Here is a 22,217-nt window from a genome sequence, read left to right as displayed (position 1 = left end):
GTCATGGGAGTTTCTGTTGGGGCGGGGCTCTCTCACAAGATCGGGTGACGTAAGCATAAAGGGAAATTTACATCACATAAATCCTTTCAAATGACAATTTTAATTGTTAGCTTTATAAGAAGAATGTATCGTTCATTCGTGGTAGATGAGTATCACTAACACTTTAATTGTCCTAAAAGATACTTGGGTTTGACTTTAAAGTGGCTCAGTGACATATAGGAAACATTTTGGAGACGATACCAGGATATGACTGCCCCAAAATGGCGGAAAGCTAGCTAGTTTTCTGAAAACATATTTTTTGTTCCAAAAATGGTCAGATATGGTTTAGTAGACAATATTAGGAGCCTTGCAGTGGAAATAAAGAGAACATACTCTTATCCTATGCTCGTAAAAGACCCCTGGAGCACGTAGAAGGGCTTTAACTCTATTTTACTACTGCTACTACTAATACTATATAGTCCAGACTCACTTCCGTGTTCTTCTGTCGTGACGTCATGGTTTCAGTTGGGGCGGGGCTTTCACAAGATCAGATGACGTATCACCACAGGATATTTACATCTCACAAATCCTTTTATTATGCCTAGAATTATTTAAAAGAATGTATGATTCATTCTTGGTAAAAAAACGTGTCACCAACACTTTAAATATCCTAAAATGGTTTTGACTTTGATATACAGTAAGTGCCATATAGGAAACCTTTTAGTCATGTGACTTCCAGAATATGGCATGAAATATATATATATATATTTGCTCAGTATGCTTGTTTTGTACCCACTTCTCGGTCTTCGCCACCTCCATTTCTATGTTTACTCCATCTGAGGAAGTCAATAAACAATGTCTGAGGTTCAAAGACAACCTGATGCTTAAAATCGACTAAAATTCCACAAAATTACAGTGGCTAATAATAAAATCAATGGTCTCGGAACCTAAACAGTAAAACAAACCCAGTCAAAAAAACACCATATGTACAATAGAAGGTGTACGTATCTCATAATAATGTAAATTGTCTTCCATATAAACACATGTGCAATTCCAAATAGACTTTATTAATTCTATTATACAAGCAAAACACCTAATAGTCCAACACAGAAAAGTAGTAAGGGGAGCAGTTCTACCAGTGACATACTGTACTTCCAAGGCTAGGCCAGTAGCCATGCAAGCAGAGCTGGGTGTGGTTAGGGTTAAGGTAAGAGTCGTGATTCCCGGCCACTGTGCCGTGCCATGGGAAATGATCTAATTTCACTTTATCGGTTAGACTAATTTATTACAAATAATGTATCTTTATCTATCTATGCCAGTGATGTAGCGTGTGACAGTTAAATGTGTATAAACCTTTTTGTTTGACGATGTACAGTGCAAGTCACCGAATTGTCTTGATGGACAGCGAATGCAGCACAGACTGGCAAGGCCTCTGGTGAGAAATGAAGAATTATGAAGATGGTCCAGATAAGAGTTACACCCCGTGCAAATAATCAAGGCATGATTTTTTTTTTGGTTATTAGATAGATTAGCAAATAACGGGAAAAAAAAATCATAAATACCAACCAGTCACATCAAGTGTTGATGTTAAAATATTTCCAGAAAGTGAAATATATATATAAAAGCACAAGGTGACACTGGCCTGCTTGACCGGAAGAAACATATGATTACAAGTGTGAGCAATCATAACCTCAGAAATTTGTCCATATTGTTCAATATGAGGTAAGAGTAAATGTATTGGTTCATATATGTATATACTGTATATGTATCGATCAAACTCGGAGCTGAGTTTTACTTCCTACAGACGAGAATGGCGGCCCGTGCGTTGGGTCTTTAAGTCTTCTTCTTCAGCTCTTCAAAGCGTCGTGTCAAATCGTCAAAGTCGATGTCATCCGACGTGGTGGCGTTTCCGCCGAAGGAGGTGGTCGGGAGCGTGTCGGGAACAGAAGGAAGTTCCGGGAGAGCGCAGTCGTCTATTTGGGTCGAGGGACCTGCGGCAAAATGTGCAGGGACTGTAAGCATCGCTGGGAAAAACTTTCACCCGATTAGCCAACTTGTAAAAAAAAATCTGAGCATCCGAAACCTGTTTAAATGACACGGAAAACTTTTTTTTTTTTAGTGTACTGCTTGCTTAGCAGTAAACCCTCGTTTAACGCTGTTAATTGGTTCCAGACCCGACTGTGATAAGTGAATTGTTTTCTTTCGGCATAGAAAACCTGTTGACAATCATCAAAATATGCTTTTTTTTTACATTCTGAGAGCTCTCTAGATAAAGATAACACCCCTATAGTCCCATCCCTTGTTTGTCTATATGTGCCCTGTGATTGGCTGGCCACCAGTCCAGGGTGTACCCCACCTCTTGCCTGAAGACAGCTGGGATAGGCTCCAGCATTCCCCGCGACCCTCGTGAGGATAAACGGTAGAAAATGAATGTATTTTTTTTACATTGTTAGAGCTCTTTAGATAAAAATAACACCCCTATAGTCACATTTACATTCATATTGTATTCATTTAGTTGATATAATCAAAGAACCATAGGTATAAGTGTGAGTGTGAATGGTTGTTTGTCTATACGTGCCCTGTGATTGGCTGGCTCGCCCGAAGACAGCTGGGATAGGCTCCAGCACCCCTGTGACGCTCGTGAGGATAAGCAGTAGAAAATGAATGTTTTTTTTTTTTTTTACATTGTTAGAGCTCTCTTGATAAAAACAACACCCCTATAGTCACATTTACATTTATATTGTATGAATGTGAGTGTGAATGGTTGTTTGACTACATGTACTTCGGTACATTATTAAAGAAAAAAAAAAATTAAAAAAACCTTAAACTGTATTATGAAAGCAGGAAGTGAACAAATGTAACAGTTACTGATTGTAAAAGTACCAGATGGAGGGGTAGGATTTAATAAGCTTTGCTTCTTCCTACTCCTTTTGGACATGTGGAACTGGGAACTGATTATGTGATGCATTCAATTGTAATCTGATGCATGTTCAAATCAAAATTAAACCATTACCATTACCATATGTGCCCTGTGATTGGCTGGCGACCAGTCCAGGGTGTACCCAATCTCTTGCCCGAAGACAGCTGGGATAGGCTCCAGCACCCCCCATGACCCTCGTGAGCATAACCACTATTGACCACTAAGGTTTTAGAGTTGCATGTTGCGATATAATATAAAGTATTACTACCTGGTATTACTACCTGGCTGGTTGGACTCACCTGTGCTCTGGGAAGGAAGAGAGTTATTGTCAGTGAGGTCATCAATCTGAAAGAGAGGAAGTGTTTGTGATGGTGTCTTCTTCATCCATAGTAATATTGCAGTACGGGTTATGCTGTGTTAGTGCATAACGTAATAAGCTTATAAATAAAAAGGCAGATGCTCCTGGGAAACCGTCACCTTTGTTAGTGGTTATTATATTTATTTATGTTTAGTTTGGATCGGGGGGCCGAAATGCAGAAGCAGAAGCAAAGTGAACTGCTCTTCCCTGAGTGAGGCTTCGTCCGTCTGTCCATCTGTTGGACTGTCTGTGGGAAGAAGAAGGGTGTTTATGGATGAGGAGGGGAGGTGACTTACAGACTCGTATGTGGGGGGAGAAGTGGGCAGCTGAGGGGGTTGCCCTCCTTCCATGGCGTGCGGGAAGTTGAATCCAATGGCCGGATTGAATGGTTCCTGGGAGGTAAGCAATAGATTTTTTTTTTTTTTAGCAAAATTGCTGTTGTTTTGTCTTCCAACTTTCTTTCACACCTTTTCTTCTTTATGACTTTATTTCCACAATATTTTGACTTTATTCTCATATTATTCTATTTTTTTAATATATTTTTTTATATTTTACTTTTATTATTTATTTATGTTATGATATATATTTTTTATATTATATTATTATAATATAACTTGACTCATATTATTCTATTCTTATAATATATATTTTACTTTTATTATTATTATTCATTATTCATTCATTTTCTACCGCTTTTCCTCACAAGGGTCGCAGGGGTGCGACCTTATTTTATATATTTTTTTATATTATATTATTATAATATAACTTAACTCATATTAGTCTATTTTTTATTATATATATTTTAGAGAGATTATTATTCTTAGTTTATTTTATGTTATATTATTTTATATATTATATATATATATATATTTTATATCATATTATTATAATATAACTTAACTTCTATTTTTTATAATTTATATTTTACCTTTATTTATTTATTTAATTAATTATGATTTCATGTTATATTATTGTATATATTATTAGATTTTTTTTATATTATTATAATATAACTTTTTGAAAATTTTGCTCTTATTATTTAATTCCTGTGAAATTATGACTTTTTGTCTTGATCAATTACACCTCTTTTTTTAAATTCTTCTTTTTTTCTGAATCTTTCTTACAGCTGATTGTTTTTTTTTCTTTTTTAGTTTTCTTGTGAAATTATACTTTTTGATTTTGCCGCTGACCAATAATAATAATAATTGGACATCCCCTAGTGGTCATACATTGGTAAATAGCAATAGTATTTAAAAAGGCAGAAGAAATATCTTACCGCTCCTTTGGGAGGTGGGTAGTTGAAAGGTGCGGGCATGGGCATGGGCACGGCAGGAGCAGTAAACCCTCCTCCTCCTCCTCCTCCTCCTGATTTTTTGTGGCTGTTCACGTCAATGAGGTCTGTGTTTTCTCCATGATTCACCTCAGGCTGTCGGGGGGGGGGGGAAAGTGACGCAACGGTAAGTAAACACAACATATGACATCATCCTGACCAGCAACATTTGGAATGCCTACCCGGACCATGGCGTCAGGTTCATAGGGTACGTTGTAGTTCTTGGCAATCTCGATCAGGTAGCGCTCCACCAATATCTTGGGAGGGGCCTCCACACTGAGTTTGTGCATCAGCTGCAAGCAGATCCGATGTTGGCTCAGGTTCCGAGCAAATTAATAATTTAAAGGCTGCATGCGCTCTTGAATACAGGCAAGGCGGTCCCAGGGAAAAAAATTAAAAAAAAAAAGATGCTTACCCTTTCATTGACGGTTCCAATCTGGTTTGACCTGCACAGTTTGCCATATTCCTTGCTATACTTGGCACACAACTGGTCTGATACCTGGAGCAATTAAGAATAAAATTGTCCAATTTTTCCATCAAATGCCACATAGTTAAAAATGAAAAGATGACACTTTGATATTTTGTCTATATATGTTTTTTAAAGCATCTCAGATAATTAGTTTTTTTTTTTAAATCGTCCTGATATTTATTTGTAATATTGTGACATTATTCTCATAGTATTATAACTTTTTCCCCAACCTAATAAAAAAAATTACCACTTTATTTTGTTTGCTTCTCCTGATACGACAACTATATTAATATATTTCAAATTTATGCAAGTAAGGACATTATTTTTTTATTTTTTCCATGAAATTGTAACACTTTTTTTTGGGGGGGAGTTTTTTTTTTTTTTTGATATTCTGACTTTATTTTGGTAAAATTAAAGCAATTTTTATTTAATTTCTTCAGCTTTTTTTTTTTTTACATTTCCAACTAGAACGCTGTTCTTGTAAAATGTTTTTCTCATAATTTTGACTTATTCCAATAATAATATTTTGACTCCATTCTTGTAACATTCCAAAAATGACAGGTTTATTCATTGTTTGTTTTTCATAAATAATAATATTGCTTTAATATTTCAACTTGATGCAACTAAAATGACATTATTTTCCTCATGATATTATGACATTATTCTGGGAAAAGTATGACTTTTTATTTAGACTACAGCTTTTTTTTCCTCTTCATAGACTTAATTCCTATAAAATTACTGCTGATTTTCCCTTGTTTTTTTTTGTCATGTTAAATTTAATTTAAAGAATGTGCCGCAGTTTGAACACCGTTAAATTAGACGGTCGAAATGTCCGGACTAGACGGACAGATCTGGTGTCAAACAAATACAGTCATTTTGCTATGCGCTTTTCAAAGAGTACTTACAATCTTTAATTCAGTCACCTCCGTCTGGAGGCGATGGGCAGCCCAGATGAGGGTGGACACGGCCTCCTGTAGACCTGGATCCAGTTCCCTGATTAAAAACACACAAATATTGTATTACAATGCTACTGACTAGTGTCTGCTTCTGACCGTGTTGGAACATTGATTGTTTAAAACGTCATTGAGGTGACGCCTTACTTACTTCATAGACTGAATGAGGCCGAAACGTGCCAGTAGCAAGTCACAGTAAAGCTCCAGGATCTCCATGGCTTCCACCAAGTAGTCCTCCCTGATGATGTGCTCCACGCGGATTCGCGCCCGCTCATCTTTTCCCGACGCCAGGTAGTCCGCAATCTCCTTGCGAGCCTTTTGCGCGAGCTCAGCTACATTGGTGAATTATTCGAAGGGGAAGCAAGCATAACATGACATAAGACAACTCCATGTTTTTTTTCTCTATTTTGTAGAGTTGCTGAAATTATTACGGGAGACTCACTTTTCTTGTTCTCGAGGTGCTTGAGTCGGTTGATGACGAGCCGGAGGTTGACTCTTAACCTCTCTGATTTGAAGCCTCCTCCGAGCATCACTGATGGCTCTGATCGGTGGATAAGTGGACATGAGATGAGCAGTTTGGTATCGATTCAATACCTTGTAAATACAGCGCCAGCAATGCGGATACTGATACTTTCAAATGTGTCCAAGAATTGATTTTTAAACATATCAAATCAACATAAACAGATGAAAAAAAACCCCACTGAGGACAATGTCGATCTCATTACGGTGGTATCGATTCAATACTGCTACTACCCTTAGTATCGATATTATCGCTATCGTTATGAAAACATTAAATAATGTGAGGATGACCAACAGATCGCAGGGATAAAAAAAAACACAACACTTCAAATAAAACCACCAAAAATACTACCTAAGACGTAAAAAAATACTGGCTAGTGTGCCTGACCTAGCTTAGTGCTACTACTACTAAACATTAGCCTCGAACCGTGTTTTCATGACAAAGCGACTACAAACCAATATGTTATTCACATTTTACACAATTTCCTCGAGCTTTATAACCGCATAAACTAAAAAAAAAAACTACGGGCGGGTCCTTTTCTCTCTCTTTTTTTTTTTTACCGAGAACAAGCATTGTTTTGCTAGTCTATTGACACAAGCTAGCAAAGCTACGTAACATGCATAGCTCCCGCTCAGTGCGCGAGCTGTCCACAAACTGCTACCTACTACTCGTTTTAAGAAGTAAAACAACACCAATAAACCCCCATAAAACACAATTAATACTTTAGTTGAAGACAAAACAGTATATTTCGACGACTTACCTGTCGGTAGCAGTCAAGTCCACAGCAACTCAAATGTCACTTCCGTGATTTGATGTTGTGACGTCACAGAGTTTGTCTGTAGGGTTGGGCCTCCATTCCACCAAATAAAACAGGAAGTCAACACAATGACGTATTTAATTGTGCATTGTAGTAATGATGTCGTATAGTCCACTACTATTCTTGCAGTAAAAGTGAAAGAAAAATATTAAAATGTGCAGAAAAAACACCTGGTGCAGAAATACTGTACTATATGACACACTAGTAAAAAAAAAAAAAAAAAGACAATTGACAATACTGAACGATTTTAATTCAAACAAATTACAAAGATGTAAAGAGGATTCTGTACAATAAAACCATCTGCCATTATAACTTGAGTTTGCTGGCAGAAAGGTCCTTGTGTTTTTTCTTTGCAGGCTGGCCCTTTGCACTTTTTATTTGGCTTTTTACTTGATCCTGCAGCTGTGAGAAGAAAGCTTGAGAAGATCGCAGTGCCTTGTCCTTTCCCTCATCCTAAAACAAAGAAGCAGAATGAGTCTCAAAACATCCAGCCTTTGACATTTCTAAATTTGAGCAGGATTGTTAGAAAAACAATGGCCGCCATTAAGCAAAATTGTACAATATAAATATATTACAAGTACGGTGCCATGTTTTTCCAAAGCATTTTCATATTAAATACATATTTTGAGAAACAAAACAAAGTATAAAGTGGTCATTTTTGGATAATTAGGTTGGGGCAAAAATTATATTATAAGAAAAGGTAAAAAAAAAAATGTTTATGTTTGGTTATTGTGTGTAGCTGCTCTAGAGGAGTCTATAACTCCATACATAAAATGAGTCCAAAAAATGAGCATAATAGGTCCCCTTAAACACAACATTTGAGTGGTATTTTATGACCTGGAAAGCTTCCTCTGCTGGTTATTGTGTGGAGCTGCTCTAGAGGAGTCCATAACTCAATATAAAAAATGAGTCCAAAAAAATGAGCATAATAGGTCCCCTTAAACACAACGTTTGAGTGGTATTTTATGACCTAGAAAGCTTCTTCAGCTGGTTATTGTGTGGAGCTGCTCTAGAGGAGTCCATAACTCAATATAAAAAATGAGTCCAAAAAAATGAGCATAATAGGTCCCCTTAAACACAACATTTGAGTGGTATTTTATGACCTTGGAAAGCTTCCTCTGCTGGTTATTGTGTGTAGCTGCTCTAGAGGAGTCCATAACTCAATATAAAAAATGAGTCCAAAAAATGAGCATAACAGGTCCCCTTAAACACAACGTTTGAGTGGTATTGTATATAAAATAACGTCTTACCACATCTTCATTTTTCACGATGTGGACCTCGCTGGAAAAAGTTTGGACACCCCCGACCTCAGGGAACTAAACAGGCAACTCACCTTGAGTATGGTAGCTTTGCCTCCTTTGGTGATTTTCTTCAGGTTTTCTGCGACTTGAGCCTTTGACAGCCTTTTGTTGTCTCCAGCTTTACTGGCTTCTCTCAGCTTCTGCCTCTTCTCTTTCTCCTTGATTTTGAAATGTTTCACCTTCTTCTTCAGGCGTCTCTCGCGCTTCTTGTCGGTGGACGTCTTCTCGGTGGCACCCACGATATCGCCCGCTTTGTTTTTCTCCTTTGATTGGACAGAAGTGGGTTTAGAGTTTTACATGCAGTTAGTAGAAAATACTAAACGTATTCCAGACCTTTATTTCCTCTGGAGCGAGCAGCATGCCGTCGCTTGCACTGACTGGGGCAACTTCTTCCATCGTGATGGAAGGCAGGTTAGATACCACCTTCACCTCCGGCGTCGCCTGGGGACACAAAGAAAACATCAGTGATAAGTGAATTTCCACCAAATAAGATTCAATATTAAGTAACAAAAAGGAATATTTTTGTAGTTTGACCTTCGAAATAAACGTTTTCTGAAACATGAACCAAATAACCAAGCGACATTCTTCGTTTATTTTGGTTATTCAGTTCCAGACCTGTCAGTGATAAGTGAATTTCCACCAAATAAGATTCAATATTAAGTAACAAAAGGAATATTTTTGTAGTTTATGACCTTCGAAATACATGTTCTCTGAAACATGAACCAAATAACCAAGTGACATTCTTCGTTTATTTTGGTTCATCGGTTCCAGACCTGTCAGTGATAAGTGAATTTCCACCAAATAAGATTCAATATTAAGTAACAAAAAGGAATAATTTTTTAGTTCATTACCTTCGAAATACACGTTTCCTGAAACATGAACCAATAACCAAACGACATTCTTCGTTTATTTTGGTTCATCGGTTCCAGACCTATCAGTGATAAGTGAATTTCCAACAAATAAGATTCAATATTAAGTAGCAAAAGGAATATTTTTGTAGTTTGACCTTCAAAATAAACGTTTTCTGAAACATGAACCAAATAACCAAGCGACATTCTTTGTTTATTTTGGTTAATCGGTTCCAGACCTGTCAGTGATAAGTGAATTTCCAACAAATAAGATTCAATATTAAGTAACAAAAGGAATATTTTTGTAGTTTATGACCTTCGAAATACACGTTTTCTGAAACATGAACCAAATAACGAAGCGACATTCTTCGTTTATTTTGGTTCATCGGTTCCAGACCTGTCAGTGATAAGTGAATTTCCAACAAATAAGATTCAATATTAAGTAGCAAAAGGAATATTTTTGTAGTTTGACCTTCAAAATAAACGTTTTCTGAAACATGAACCAAATAACCAAGCGACATTCTTTGTTTATTTTGGTTAATCGGTTCCAGACCTGTCAGTGATAAGTGAATTTCCAACAAATAAGATTCAATATTAAGTAACAAAAGGAATATTTTTGTAGTTTATGACCTTCGAAATACACGTTTTCTGAAACATGAACCAAATAACTAAGCGACATTCTTCGTTTATTTTGGTTCATCGGTTCCAGACCTGTCAGTGATAAGTGAATTTCCAACAAATAAGATTCAATATTAAGTAGCAAAAGGAATATTTTTGTAGTTTGACCTTCAAAATAAACGTTTTCTGAAACATGAACCAAATAACCAAGCGACATTCTTTGTTTATTTTGGTTAATCGGTTCCAGACTTGTCAGTGATAAGTGAATTTCCACCATATAAGATTCAATATTAAGTAACAAAAAGAAATATTTTCGTAGTTTGACCTTCGAAATACACGTTTTCTGAAACATGAACCAAATAACCAAGCAAAATTCTTTGTTTATTTTGGTTAGTCGGTTCCAGACCTGTCAGTGATAAGTGAATTTCCACCAAATAAGATTCAATGATGTGAATCACAATATAAATATATGAATTTTACGTTTTTTCCACAGCACAGATTCTCACATTATTGAAAACCTGAATGAAAAGCAGGTTTGTCCACCTCTGCTGGGTCCCTCCAGTCGCATCCGCTGCCTTCTGAAGAGCAGGGGTGGAGCTGATTGGTGGAGGGGATCTCCGTTTTAAAGCAAGTGTCGTCCGAAAGTCGATACCATCTTATTCTAGTCGATATTTTTAGAAGGTTGCACGGAAGAAGACGAGTGGTTAGCACGCAGGCCTCACAGCTAGGAGACCCGAGTTCAATTCCACCCTCGGCAATCTCTGTGTGGAGTTTGCATGTTCTTTGGCGTGCATGCGTGGGTTTTCGCCGGGTACTCCGGTTTCCTCCCACATTCCAAAAAAAAACATGCTAGGTTAATTAGCGACTCCAGATTGTCCATAGGTATGAATGTGAGTGTGAATGGTTGTTTGTCTATATGTGCCTTGTATTTGGCTGGCGACCAGACCAGTCCAGGGTGGACCCGGCTCCAGCGACCCTCGTAGTGGTAAACACAAAAACACAACTTACTGGTTTGGGTGTGAAGTGGAAGTTGGAGAGCGCATCCAGCTTTAAGAAGAGCGAGTCCATCAGTTTTTCGATTTCCACATGAGCTGGGTTTTCCTCCTCTTTTGTCTTTTGCTGAAATTATTGACAGGACATTGTTTTGAATTAGAAAAAAAGTGTGATTTTTTGATGTGCTGATTTATTCTCATTCTATTACACTGACACCGTGTACCCTTGGTGGCAATGCATGCATTATTATTTTTTTTTTTCATAAAAAAAATATTTATCTTTGTTAAAAAAAAAATTAAAATGATGCACCACCGCGTATGTTGAAGTGTAAAAAAATGAGACCAAAGTTTGAACCTGTGTCAACTTGAGATATTCCTGTTCGTAGATTTCTGCCAGACTCTGCTTGCTCTTCTCGTGGTCCAACGTCAGCCTCTTCTTGTATTCAAACACTTCTTCTTTGGGCTTCTCCTTGCGAACGACATCATCAAATGCCTTGGAGACAAAAAGGTCAAAGGTTACATATTGTTGATATTAAAAAAAAAAAATATTAAAGACACATTTTTTTAATCAGACTTTTAACTAATATTTTTAAACTTTTTATTTTTTAGTCCTATTTTATGCTTTTAACTCCAGTATTTCCTCAAGGAGAGTCCTCCACACTGGGAGCTGTGTCGGGTCTGCTGAGGGGGTGCCATCCTTGGGTCCCTTCGACCCGGCCGGCTGGGGGTTCCTCTCTTTAATGTGGGGGTCCGGGTGCTGGTCCCCCGATGGCACCTCTGGCTGCTCCCAGTGTGGGCGGCCCAAAAAGTGGCGTTTCCTTGATCCTCGGTGCCATGACATGTCTCCCTACTGTGTGTGATTGTGGGTGTGTGTGGGGGGGTGTGGGTCTAGTATGGTGGGTGGGAGGGAGGGGCTTTCTTAGCAATTGTTTTCCCTTTTAATTGTGGTAATTGTTTTTTGTGCAATACAAATAAAGTTGATTTGATATACGTATACACGGTATAAATAAATCAACGCAGGCAAAAAGAACCCTGGACTCAAACCTGGTCTTTGATTCGTTGTTTAATGATGTCTTCCAGCTGCAGCGTGGTTTCCTCTGTGATGGCCGGAGCTAAAAAGAGAGACGAGTCAGTCAGCGCCATCACGTCGGTATGACATCACCAGCCGCCCCCCCCCATTCGTCTTCGGGGTACACCCTGGACTGGTGGCCAGCCAATCACAGGGCACATATAGACAAACAACCATTCACACTCACATTCATACCTATGGACAATTTGGAGTCGCTAATTAGCCTAGCATGTTTTTTTTTGGAATGTGGGAGGAAACCGGAGTACCCGGAGAAAACCCACGCATGCACGGCGGAGAACATGCAAACTCCACACAGAGATGGCCGAGGGTGGAATTGAACTTTTGTCTCCTACCTGTGAGGTCTGCGCGCTAACCACTCGACTACCGTGCAGTCCCGAAGTACATGCTTCGATGTAATAAATGTGTACTACCAAAACAGCATGTATTACAATTAGGGCTATCAATCGATTAAAATATTTGATCATGATTAATCGCATTTTGGCCACAGTTAATTCAGTTAACACCCTGGACTGGTGGCCAGCCAATCACAGGGCACATATAGACAAACAACCATTCACACTCACATTCATACCTATGGACAATTTGGAGTCGCTAATTAACCTAGCATGTTTTTTTTTGGAATGTGGGAGGAAACCGGAGTACCCGGCGAAAACCCACGCATGCACGCCAAAGAACATGCAAACTCCACACAGAGATGGCCAAGGGTGGAATTGAACCCTGGTCTTCTAAGCTGCTTTTATTAAACTAATAAATATACTACTTAAGATGGCCCTGCCGCCGCACTTTGGACACCCCTGGCATAAACCCCCTTAGGACTATTTAGATCCTCCAAAACCTACCCGTCCTAGACGCCTGCTCAAAGTCCAAATCTTCTTCGAGCATGCTGTTCTCCGGGCGGCTATTCGCCGTCACTTCTCCGGACAGCTGCCATGACTTCCCAGCAAGGGCGGCTTTCTCCAACTCCTCGATTTTATGGGACATCTGTGCACAGCAAATGGAAAAGTGACTGGGAAAGTCGTTTCGTAACCGGCTTTCCATTCAGGTTTTCAATAAATAATGCGAGGCAGCGGATGCGGCTGGAGGGACCCAGCAGAGGTGGATAAATCTGCTTTTCATTCAGGTTTTCAGTAAATAATGCGAGGCAGCGGATGCGGCTGGAAGGACCCAGCAGAGGTGGATAAATCTGCTTTTCATTCAGGTTTTCAGTAAATAATGCGAGGCAGCGGATGCGGCTGGAGGGACCCAGCAGAGGTGGATAAAACCTGCTTTTCATTCAGGTTTTCAATAAATAATGCGAGGCAGCGGATGCGGCTGGAGGGACCCAGCAGAGGTGGATAAAACCTGCTTTTCATTCAGGTTTTCAATAAATAATGCGAGGCAGCGGATGCGGCTGGAGGGACCCAGCAGAGGTGGATAAAACCTGCTTTTCATTCAGGTTTTCAATAAATAATGCGAGGCAGCGGATGCGGCTGGAAGGACCCAGCAGAGGTGGATAAAACCTGCTTTTCATTCAGGTTTTCAATAAATAATGCGAGGCAGCGGATGCGGCTGGAAGGACCCAGCAGAGGTGGATAAATCTGCTTTTCATTCAGGTTTTCAGTAAATAATGTGAGGCAGTAGATGCGGCTGGAAGGACCCAGCAGAGGTGGATAAACGTGGTTTTCAATAAATAATGTGAGGCAGCGGATGCAGCTGGAGGGACCCAGCAGAGGTGGATAAACGTGGTTTTCAATAAATAATGTGAGGCAGCGGATGCGGCTGGAGGGACCCAGCAGAGGTGGATAAACCTGCTTTTCAATAAATAATGTGAGGCAGCGGATGCGACTGGAGGGACCCAGCAGAGGTGGATTAACCTGCTATTCATTCAGGTTTTCAATAATGTGAGGCAGCGGATGCGGCTGGAGGGACCCAGCAGAGGTGGATAAATCTGCTTTTCATTCAGGTTTTCAATAAATAATGTGAGAATCTAACACAAATATGGTCAATGACGTGTTTGCTGTGGAAAAATTTTTAAATTAATATTTTTCTCCAAAAATTAAAAAAAAATCTACTAATTAGTTGGTCTGTGAATGCTAAATCGTCAATATTTTGTTTTGTTTGTTTTTTTTAATCAAAATCATAACTCCAGTTACCTTTTCTTGACACTTTTCATACGAGGACTTGGATTCAGATTTCGCAGAACTTGTTTTATTTCCTCCAAAAATGTCCTCAAGGTCCTCCCCTTCACTGTCCTCATCCCCGGAAAGGTTAAAGGTCACTTTTTTACCGGAGGCTTTAGATTGGCTTGTGTCTTTGCTCCTGGTAACATAAGAAGATGGACGACGGGTATAATCTATTGTGATCAACTCCTTTGACACTTGACTCTTTTTTTAAAAATAACTCTTACTCGTCGATGTTAAAATCACCATCATCATCATCATCATCATCATCATCGGCTTCTTCCTCTTCGTCTTCCTCCTCAGCATCATCCGCCATGGCTCCGTCCGCAGTATCAAAGTAGTCTTTGTACTTCAGATCCCTGGAGCTCTTCGCCTGTTAAAGTAAAGAGTCGTTCAATACAAACAAAGAGGTTTCACAAAGTACCACAGTTCGTACCGTAGTGTCCTTGTGCTTCTTCTGGGAGAACATTTCCAGGTCAAGGTCATCATCATCATCATCCTCATCAGACGGCACGTCGCGGAAGTAGTCAACATCGTTTTCATCCTGGTGTTGCTTCCCTTCCTGCTTGTCCATGTCATCGAGAAACGACTCCATCTCGGAGAGTTTAAAGAACTTATCGTCAACTTCCGAGGGAAGGCCCGGCCTTTTGGAACGTTTATCTGCAGATTCCCGTTTTTGTTTCTCTCGCTTCTCCAGGGCATCGACATCAAAATCTAAATCAGAGTACTCATCCGTGTCATCTTCGGCTGCACGGTTCGGCAGTTTTTGACGACTCTTCTTTGGCTCCTCTTCTTCTTCCTCCTCCGTCTCGTCCATATGTGCATCAAGCCCTCCTTCGTCGTCATCGGCGTCGTCGTCGCCATCCTCTTCTTCCATCTCCTCCTCCAGTACGGACAACGTCTCATCGCATAAAACCTCGTCGACTGCATTTTTAAAATGTTTTAGCACGGCGGAGTTCTGCAGCTCGAGCTCCTGCCAGATTTGCTCTTCGTCCAAGTTTTTCACCACTAGCTCGACCAAAGGGCTGCCATTATACTCTGCCGGCTCCTGGGCTTTGAGGAGGTCATAGAGGGTCTTGGTGAGAGATATCAAGTCCGATGCCACCGCATCTTGAAGGCTGTAAATGTGAACACAACCATTAGACGGACAGACAAACATTTTATTACATGAGTGCCAACAATACTGTCCAAATATGTTTTTGCAATAATGAGAAACATCAATAACATGAAGCTAGAAAGTTTTGGTAACTGTATAGTTTCTGTATTTATAGCATCGGCGCCATTTTTTAATTTAATGTCATTCATAAAGATAACAGATACACGTTACAGTATCTTAAAGTTAGCCGTTAAGCTAGCTTATCGCTACCTCGCTAAAGCAAGATTAAAATATATTTACAATATATTACAATATATTACAACAACTTGGAGGAGTAACACTTGCCTCAGAAAGTTCTCCGGTTGCTGTGTGTTGACGTTAAGTTGGTTTAAACACCCCTCCAACAAGATCGACTCGTCTACGTTAGCCATCGCTATAGCCACGCGTGTGAGTGATTCGTGTGTTGCACATAAATACGCTGTGCCGGAAACAGTTGTGTTGTTGTTTTTTTTTGTTCCGCTTCAAAGATGGCGTCCGTTGTTTTGAAGGTTGCAGGTTGGTTCTGTAAAAAAATAGTTAAAATTGTTATTCTTTGAGACTTTAATCGATATTAAAAGTGGTATTATATGCGGTAACCTGTAAAATTTGGAGTAAGAACTTGTAGAACACGAAAACGTAGTTTACTCTTAAACGTAGTTTGTCTTTGACGCTTTCCAGATGTTAAGAGAGATGTTGTTGTTGTTTTTAAAGGAAATGCTTGCTGCTAGAATTAAGCTTAAATTAAAAATATAATATTTCAGTTGCAGGTCTTTCCACATGTTCTCGACTCACATCCCTGAGATTTCATTCGACCACAGCATCCGTCCATCAGAACATCCCAGGGTCCCTGTGGAATCTAGGCAGACTCAACCATATTGCCATTGCTGTCCCAGACATGGACAAGGCCACGTCTTTATATCGAGATGTCCTCGGCGCTAAAGTGAGCCAAAAGGTGCCGTTACCCGAACATGGTGTCTACACCGTGTTTGTGGAGCTCGGCAACACAAAGTTGGAGCTTCTCCATCCTCTCGGCGAGAAGAGCCCAATTGCTGGGTTTTTACAGAAGAACAAGTCCGGTGGGATGCACCATATTTGTATTGAGGTATGCAAAAGCCCGATACACTAACATTAAACTTTCATATCAGGGCGGGGGCCTCAAACTGGTGTCCTGCGGGCCACATTTGGCCCGCGGGCCGCGTGTTTGAGACACCTGGTCTAACTAGACTATCTGGAGGCATCTTACCCGTCTTTCTCAAGGCGTAACTACAGTTTTCTTACCTACCAAGGAGCCAAATCGCTACACTGCACCGGTGGGCACCGAACAGCTGTACTGTAAAATAGCTTGGGGGTTTTCAAAGTCTAACATGCCTTGGGGGCATATACCAGTCTTTGTCACCATCTGTTGGGTTTAAGGCAAAACTACAGTTTTTCTTTCTCCAAGGAGCCAAACAGGTACAGGGCAGCAAATAGCTGAAATGTACATTAGCTCAGGGGTTTTCGAAGTCTAACGCCGATTCGTGGCGGCATCTAGTGGGTTTAAGACAAAACTACAGTTTTCCTTTCTCCAAAGAGCCAAACAGGTACAGGGAACTGGTGGGCACAGAACAGCTGAAATGTACAGTAGCTTTGGGGTTTTCAAAGTCTAACATTATGCTCTGAAGGCATCTAATGGCCTTTGTTGCCATCTGGTGGGTTTAAGGCAAAACTACAGCTATTCTTTCTCCAAGGAGCCAAACAGGTATAAGGAACTGGTGGGAACAGAACAGCTGAAATATACAGTAGTTTCGGATTTTTCCAATCCAATCCAATCCAATCCACTTTATTTATATAGCACATTTTATAAACAGAGTTTCCAAAGTGCTGCACAGACTAGTAAAATTAAAAAGTAATAATCCAAAACTAAAAGAGCATTTAAGAAATAAAATAATAAAATAAATATTAAAATATTAAAAACAAGAAACAAAGCAATAAAAGTATAAAAAATAAAACTAATTACAATAAAAACGAAGAACTAAAAGACACAGGACCATACGACTCACTCCGAGCTAAAAGCCAGAGAATAAAAGTGGGTTTTAAGACGAGACTTAAAGCTTTCGATATTGGGGGCCTTTTTTACTTGGGAGGGCAGAGAGTTCCATAGTTTGGGGCCGACCACAGAAAAGGCTCGGTCCCCCCTGGTCTTAAGTCTCGTCTTAGGCACCACAAGTTGGAGCTGGCCCTCGGACCTCAGTGACCGAGCTGGAGAGTAAACTTGGATGAGGTCCGAGATGTATTTGGGGGCCAGCCCATTCAACGCCTTAAAAACAAACAATAAAATCTTAAAATCAATCCTAAAACGAACGGGCAACCAATGTAGGGAGGCCAGAATTGGGGTGATGTGCTCCCCTTTTTTGGTTCCTGTTAAAAGCCGTGCCGCAGAGTTCTGGACTAACTGTAAGCGGGAGAGAGACTTTTGGCTAATTCCAGAGTAAAGTGCATTACAGTAGTCCAGACGTGATGAAATAAAAGCGTGCATGACTTGCTCAAAGTGTTGCAAAGATAAAAAAGATTTAATTTTAGATAAAAGCCGAAGATGATAAAAACAGGATTTTATAACTGCATTAATTTGTTTGTTGAGTTTAAAATCACTGTCTATTATGACGCCAAGGCTGGTGGCTGAGGGACGAATGTTGTTTTGGAGGGGACCGAAGTCTATAGGGGGGCCTTTATAGTTGAGGAGGATAGCTTCGGTCTTCTCTTCGTTAAGCATTAAAAAGTTGTGGGCCAACCAGGCCTTGACATCCCTTAAGCACTTTTTCAAAGTCTAACATTGTGTTCTGAAGGCATCTAATGGTCTTTGTTGCCATTTGGTGGGTTTAAGGCTTTCTCCAAGGAAAGGTACAGGGCAGCGAATAGCTATAATGTTCAGTAGCTCAGGGGTTTTCGAAGTCTAACGCCGATTCGTGGCGGCATCCATCATTTTTGGTCGCATCTAGTGGGTTTAAGGCACAAGTACAGCACCAAACAGCTATAATGTTGAGTAGCTCAGGGGTTTTTCGAAGTCTAACGTCGGTTCGTGGCGGCATCCACCATTTTTGGTCGCATCTAGTGGGTTTAAGACACAAGTACAGCACCAAACAGCTATAATGTTCAGTAGCTCAGGGGTTTTCGAAGTCTAACATCCACCATTTTGGTCGCATCTAGTGGGTTTAAGGCACAAGTGCAGCACCAAACAGCTATAATGTTCAGTAGCTCAGGGGTTTTCGAAGTCTAACGCCGGTTCGTGGTGGCATCCACCATTTTGGTCGCATCTAGTGGGTTTAAGGCATAAGTACAGCACCAAAACAGCTATAATGTTCAGTAGCTCAGGGGTTTTCGACGCCGGTTCGTGGCGGCATCCACCATTTTTGGTCGCATCTAGTGGGTTTAAGGCACAAGTACAGCAACAAACAGCTATAATGTTCAGTAGCTCAAGGGTTTTCGAAGTCTAACGCCGGTTCGTGGCGGCATCCATCATTTTTGGTCGCATCTAGTGGGTTTAAGGCATAAGTACAGCACCAAAACAGCTATAATGTTCAGTAGCTCAGGGGTTTTCGAAGTCTAATGCCGGTTCGTGGCGGCATCCACCATTTTTGGTCGCATCTAGTGGGTTTAAGGCACAAGTACAGCAACAAACAGCTATAATGTTCAGTAGCTCAGGGGTTTTCGACGCCAGTTCGTGGCGGCATCCACCATTTTTGGTCGCATCTAGTGGGTTTAAGGCACAAGTACAGCAACAAACAGCTATAATGTTCAGTAGTTCAGGGGTTTTCGAAGTCTAACATCGGTTGGGGGCGGCATCCACCATTTTTGGTCGCATCTAGTGGGTTTAAGGCACAAGTGCAGCACCAAACAGCTATAATGTTCAGTAGCTCAGGGGTTTTCGAAGTCTAACATCGGTTGGGGGCGGCATCCACCATTTTTGGTCGCATCTAGTGGGTTTAAGGCACAAGTACAGCAACAAACAGCTATAATGTTCAGTAGCTCAGGGGTTTTCGAAGTCTAACGCCGGTTCGTGGCGGCATCCACCATTTTTGGTCGCATCTAGTGGGTTTAAGACACAAGTACAGCACCAAAACAGCTATAATGTTCAGTAGCTCAGGGTTTTTTTGAAGTCTAACGTCGGTTCGTGGCGGCATCCACCATTTTTGGTCTCATCTAGTGGGTTTAAGGCACAAGTACAGCAACAAACAGCTATAATGTTCAGTAGCTCAGGGGTTTTCGAAGTCTAACATCCACCATTTTTGGTCGCATCTAGTGGGTTTAAGGCACAAGTACAGCAACAAACAGCTATAATGTTCAGTAGCTCAGGGGTTTTCGAAGTCTAACATCGGTTGGGGGCGGCATCCACCATTTTTGGTCGCATCTAGTGGGTTTAAGGCACAAGTACAGCAACAAACAGCTATAATGTTCAGTAGCTCAGGGGTTTTCGACGCCGGTTTGTGGCGGCATCCACCATTTTTGGTCGCATCTCGTGGGTTTAAGGCACAAGTACAGCAACAAACAGCTATAATGTTCAGTAGCTCAGGGGTTTTCGAAGTCTAACGCCGATTCGTGGCGGCATCCACCATTTTTGGTCGCATCTAGTGGGTTTAAGACACAAGTACAGCACCAAACAGCTATAATGTTCAGTAGCTCAGGGGTTTTCGAAGTCTAACGCCGGTTGGTGGCGGCATCCACCATTTTTGGTCGCATCTAGTGGGTTTAAGGCACAAGTATAGCAACAAGTAGCTCAGGGGTTTTCGAAGTCTAACGCCGGTTCGTGGCGGCATCCACCATTTTTGGTCGCATCTAGTGGGTTTAAGACACAAGTACAGCACCAAAACAGCTATAATGTTCAGTAGCTCAGGGGTTTTCGAAGTCTAACGCCGGTTCGTGGCGGCATCCACCATTTTTGGTCGCATCTTGTGGGTTTAAGACACAAGTACAGCACCAAAACAGCTATAATGTTCAGTAGCTCAGGGGTTTTCGAAGTCTAACGCCGGTTCGTGGCGGCATCCACCATTTTTGGTCGCATCTAGTGGGTTTAAGGCACAAGTATAGCAACAAGTAGCTCAGGGTTTTTCGAAGTCTAACGCCGGTTTGTGGCGGCATCCACCATTTCTGGTCGCATCTAGTGGGTTTAAGGCACAAGTATAGCAACAAGTAGCTCAGGGGTTTTCGAAGTCTAACGCCGGTTGGTGGCGGCATCCACCATTTTTGGTCGCATCTAGTGGGTTTAAGACACAAGTACAGCACCAAACAGCTATAATGTTCAGTAGCTCAGGGGTTTTCGAAGTCGAACGCTGTGCCTCAGAGGCATCTACCGATGTTTGTCGCTTTGTGAAAACCCCTCCTTGTACGTTACGGAAAAGGGCTCATGAACAATGAACGTTTCATGCATCTTTTGCAGGTCGATGACATCCATGCTGCAATCAGAGACCTGAAAGCAAAGAACATCAGAACTCTGTCAGCAGAGCCGCGTATAGGAGCTCACGGCAAACCGGTGATGTTTCTTCATCCCAAAGACTGCGATGGTGTGCTGGTAGAGCTGGAAGAGGCATGAAGCAGACGGGAGCACTTCTATTTCTTGACGTGTTCTGCGGTTGTCACTTCATTTCCTGTTTGATTTTTTTCCATAAAGTTACGTGTTGACGTCGTTTTTGTGTGCCGAGTACATCCTGAATGCAATGAACACAATCAAATTTAAGCCACTCAATTCGAGCTACTTTGATACCTTTTTGTAGTGGTACTTTCGCAATATTTCTACTTTCTTCTGGAATAATATTTTGTAATGAGATATTATTCCCTAAATTACATTTTATTAAAAACTTTTCAATTTAGCTATATTTTCACAAGTACAGTCTTGTAAAATTTACAAAATTACTTTTAATTTTTAATATCAGATACTACAGTATTAATTGGCCCTGTACCCTAGAAAGCGCCCATGAATGATACTGTGTCAAAGCCCAGGGCGGTGATACTGATAAAATATAGAGTTTAACCATGTCCAGTATCAGCCCCCCCGTAGCTGTCCACTCTGGTATCGTGCCCGTGAAACAACCAATCAGAGAACAGCTCACGAGCGTGAACACACAGCGTTTGTTTTGCTGCCGTCTGTGCTCTGTCAACATGTCAGCGGTTGACACTCCCGGCGAAAGACAAATAGGGAAAATAGCAAACAGAATATTAGAAATGGAACGTTTTATCAACATTGAGACATTGATAAGATAAGACTGTTGATAAAATATTATTGTTGAAATATATTTGCAATTGTTGCGTTTACACTGCTTAGATATAATACATGTAATAAAATGAACATTTTCTGGAAACAAAACGGTCTTTTGATTAAATAGTACGTGATAATAAGATCATCACATGGTTTGTCTGGTATCAGGCCCAGTATCAGCCCGAGACCGACACTTGGGGGCATGATACCTGGCCTGATACCAGACATACCATGTGATAACCTATAAGTATCGTAAGTATTGCACACTTTTTTTGCTGTTCAAAGATTTGTTTCATTTTTTAAAAAATTGGTTTGGATCACCAAATACAAGTAATTGGTGCCCCAAATACAAGTAATTGGTGCCCCAAATACAAGTACCAAGTACATAATACACATTGGATGTATTCCAGGGAAGGGGTTCCTCACTGCCTCCCTGAAAGCCATCCATTTTAGCTGCGTTAACCACTGCTAACCACTAGAGGGAGACATACGGCTGAAACTC

At 40.6% G+C, this 22,217-nt stretch overlaps 3 protein-coding genes across 4 annotated transcripts; 1 reads left to right on the top strand and 2 right to left on the bottom strand.

Annotated features, from left to right (window-relative positions):
* Window positions 1-1,025: 1,025 nt before the first annotated feature.
* LOC131131962 (IST1 homolog) lies at window positions 1,026-7,400 on the bottom strand. Of its 2 annotated transcripts, XM_058077047.2 has the most exons (10): window positions 7,290-7,400; window positions 6,452-6,550; window positions 6,161-6,341; window positions 5,962-6,049; window positions 5,003-5,086; window positions 4,770-4,880; window positions 4,534-4,683; window positions 3,554-3,649; window positions 3,199-3,244; window positions 1,026-1,970 (listed from the first exon to the last, which is right to left on the bottom strand). In XM_058077047.2, the coding sequence occupies exons 2-10, from the start codon at window positions 6,537-6,539 to the stop codon at window positions 1,813-1,815; spliced, it is 1,002 nt and encodes a 333-aa protein (XP_057933030.2). In that variant the 5' UTR covers window positions 6,540-6,550; window positions 7,290-7,400; the 3' UTR covers window positions 1,026-1,812. The 2 variants fall into 2 exon arrangements, with proteins under 2 accessions (XP_057933030.2, XP_078649216.1); XM_078793090.1 differs by lacking the exon at window positions 3,199-3,244.
* A 138-nt stretch (window positions 7,401-7,538) lies between these two features.
* Window positions 7,539-15,949, bottom strand: mphosph10 (M-phase phosphoprotein 10 (U3 small nucleolar ribonucleoprotein)). Its single transcript, XM_058077042.2, has 11 exons — window positions 15,796-15,949; window positions 14,791-15,472; window positions 14,582-14,727; window positions 14,328-14,493; window positions 13,035-13,176; window positions 12,150-12,217; window positions 11,461-11,598; window positions 11,122-11,232; window positions 8,981-9,088; window positions 8,680-8,910; window positions 7,539-7,799 (listed from the first exon to the last, which is right to left on the bottom strand). Exons 1-11 carry the CDS (start codon window positions 15,879-15,881, stop codon window positions 7,653-7,655), a joined length of 2,025 nt encoding a protein of 674 aa, XP_057933025.2. The 5' UTR covers window positions 15,882-15,949; the 3' UTR covers window positions 7,539-7,652.
* A 4-nt stretch (window positions 15,950-15,953) lies between these two features.
* mcee (methylmalonyl CoA epimerase) lies at window positions 15,954-21,696 on the top strand. Its single transcript, XM_058077057.2, has 3 exons — window positions 15,954-16,005; window positions 16,251-16,591; window positions 20,900-21,696. Exons 1-3 carry the CDS (start codon window positions 15,978-15,980, stop codon window positions 21,050-21,052), a joined length of 522 nt encoding a protein of 173 aa, XP_057933040.2. The 5' UTR covers window positions 15,954-15,977; the 3' UTR covers window positions 21,053-21,696.
* The last annotated feature ends 521 nt before the right edge of the window (window positions 21,697-22,217 follow it).

This window comes from Doryrhamphus excisus, linkage group LG1, assembly GCF_037039965.1.
Source record: "Doryrhamphus excisus strain RoL-2023G ecotype Guam linkage group LG1, RoL_Dexc_Guam_v1.1, whole genome shotgun sequence".
NCBI classification, from domain to species: domain Eukaryota; kingdom Metazoa; phylum Chordata; class Actinopteri; order Syngnathiformes; family Syngnathidae; genus Doryrhamphus; species Doryrhamphus excisus.
This window is presented reverse-complemented; position numbering and strand designations above follow the sequence as displayed.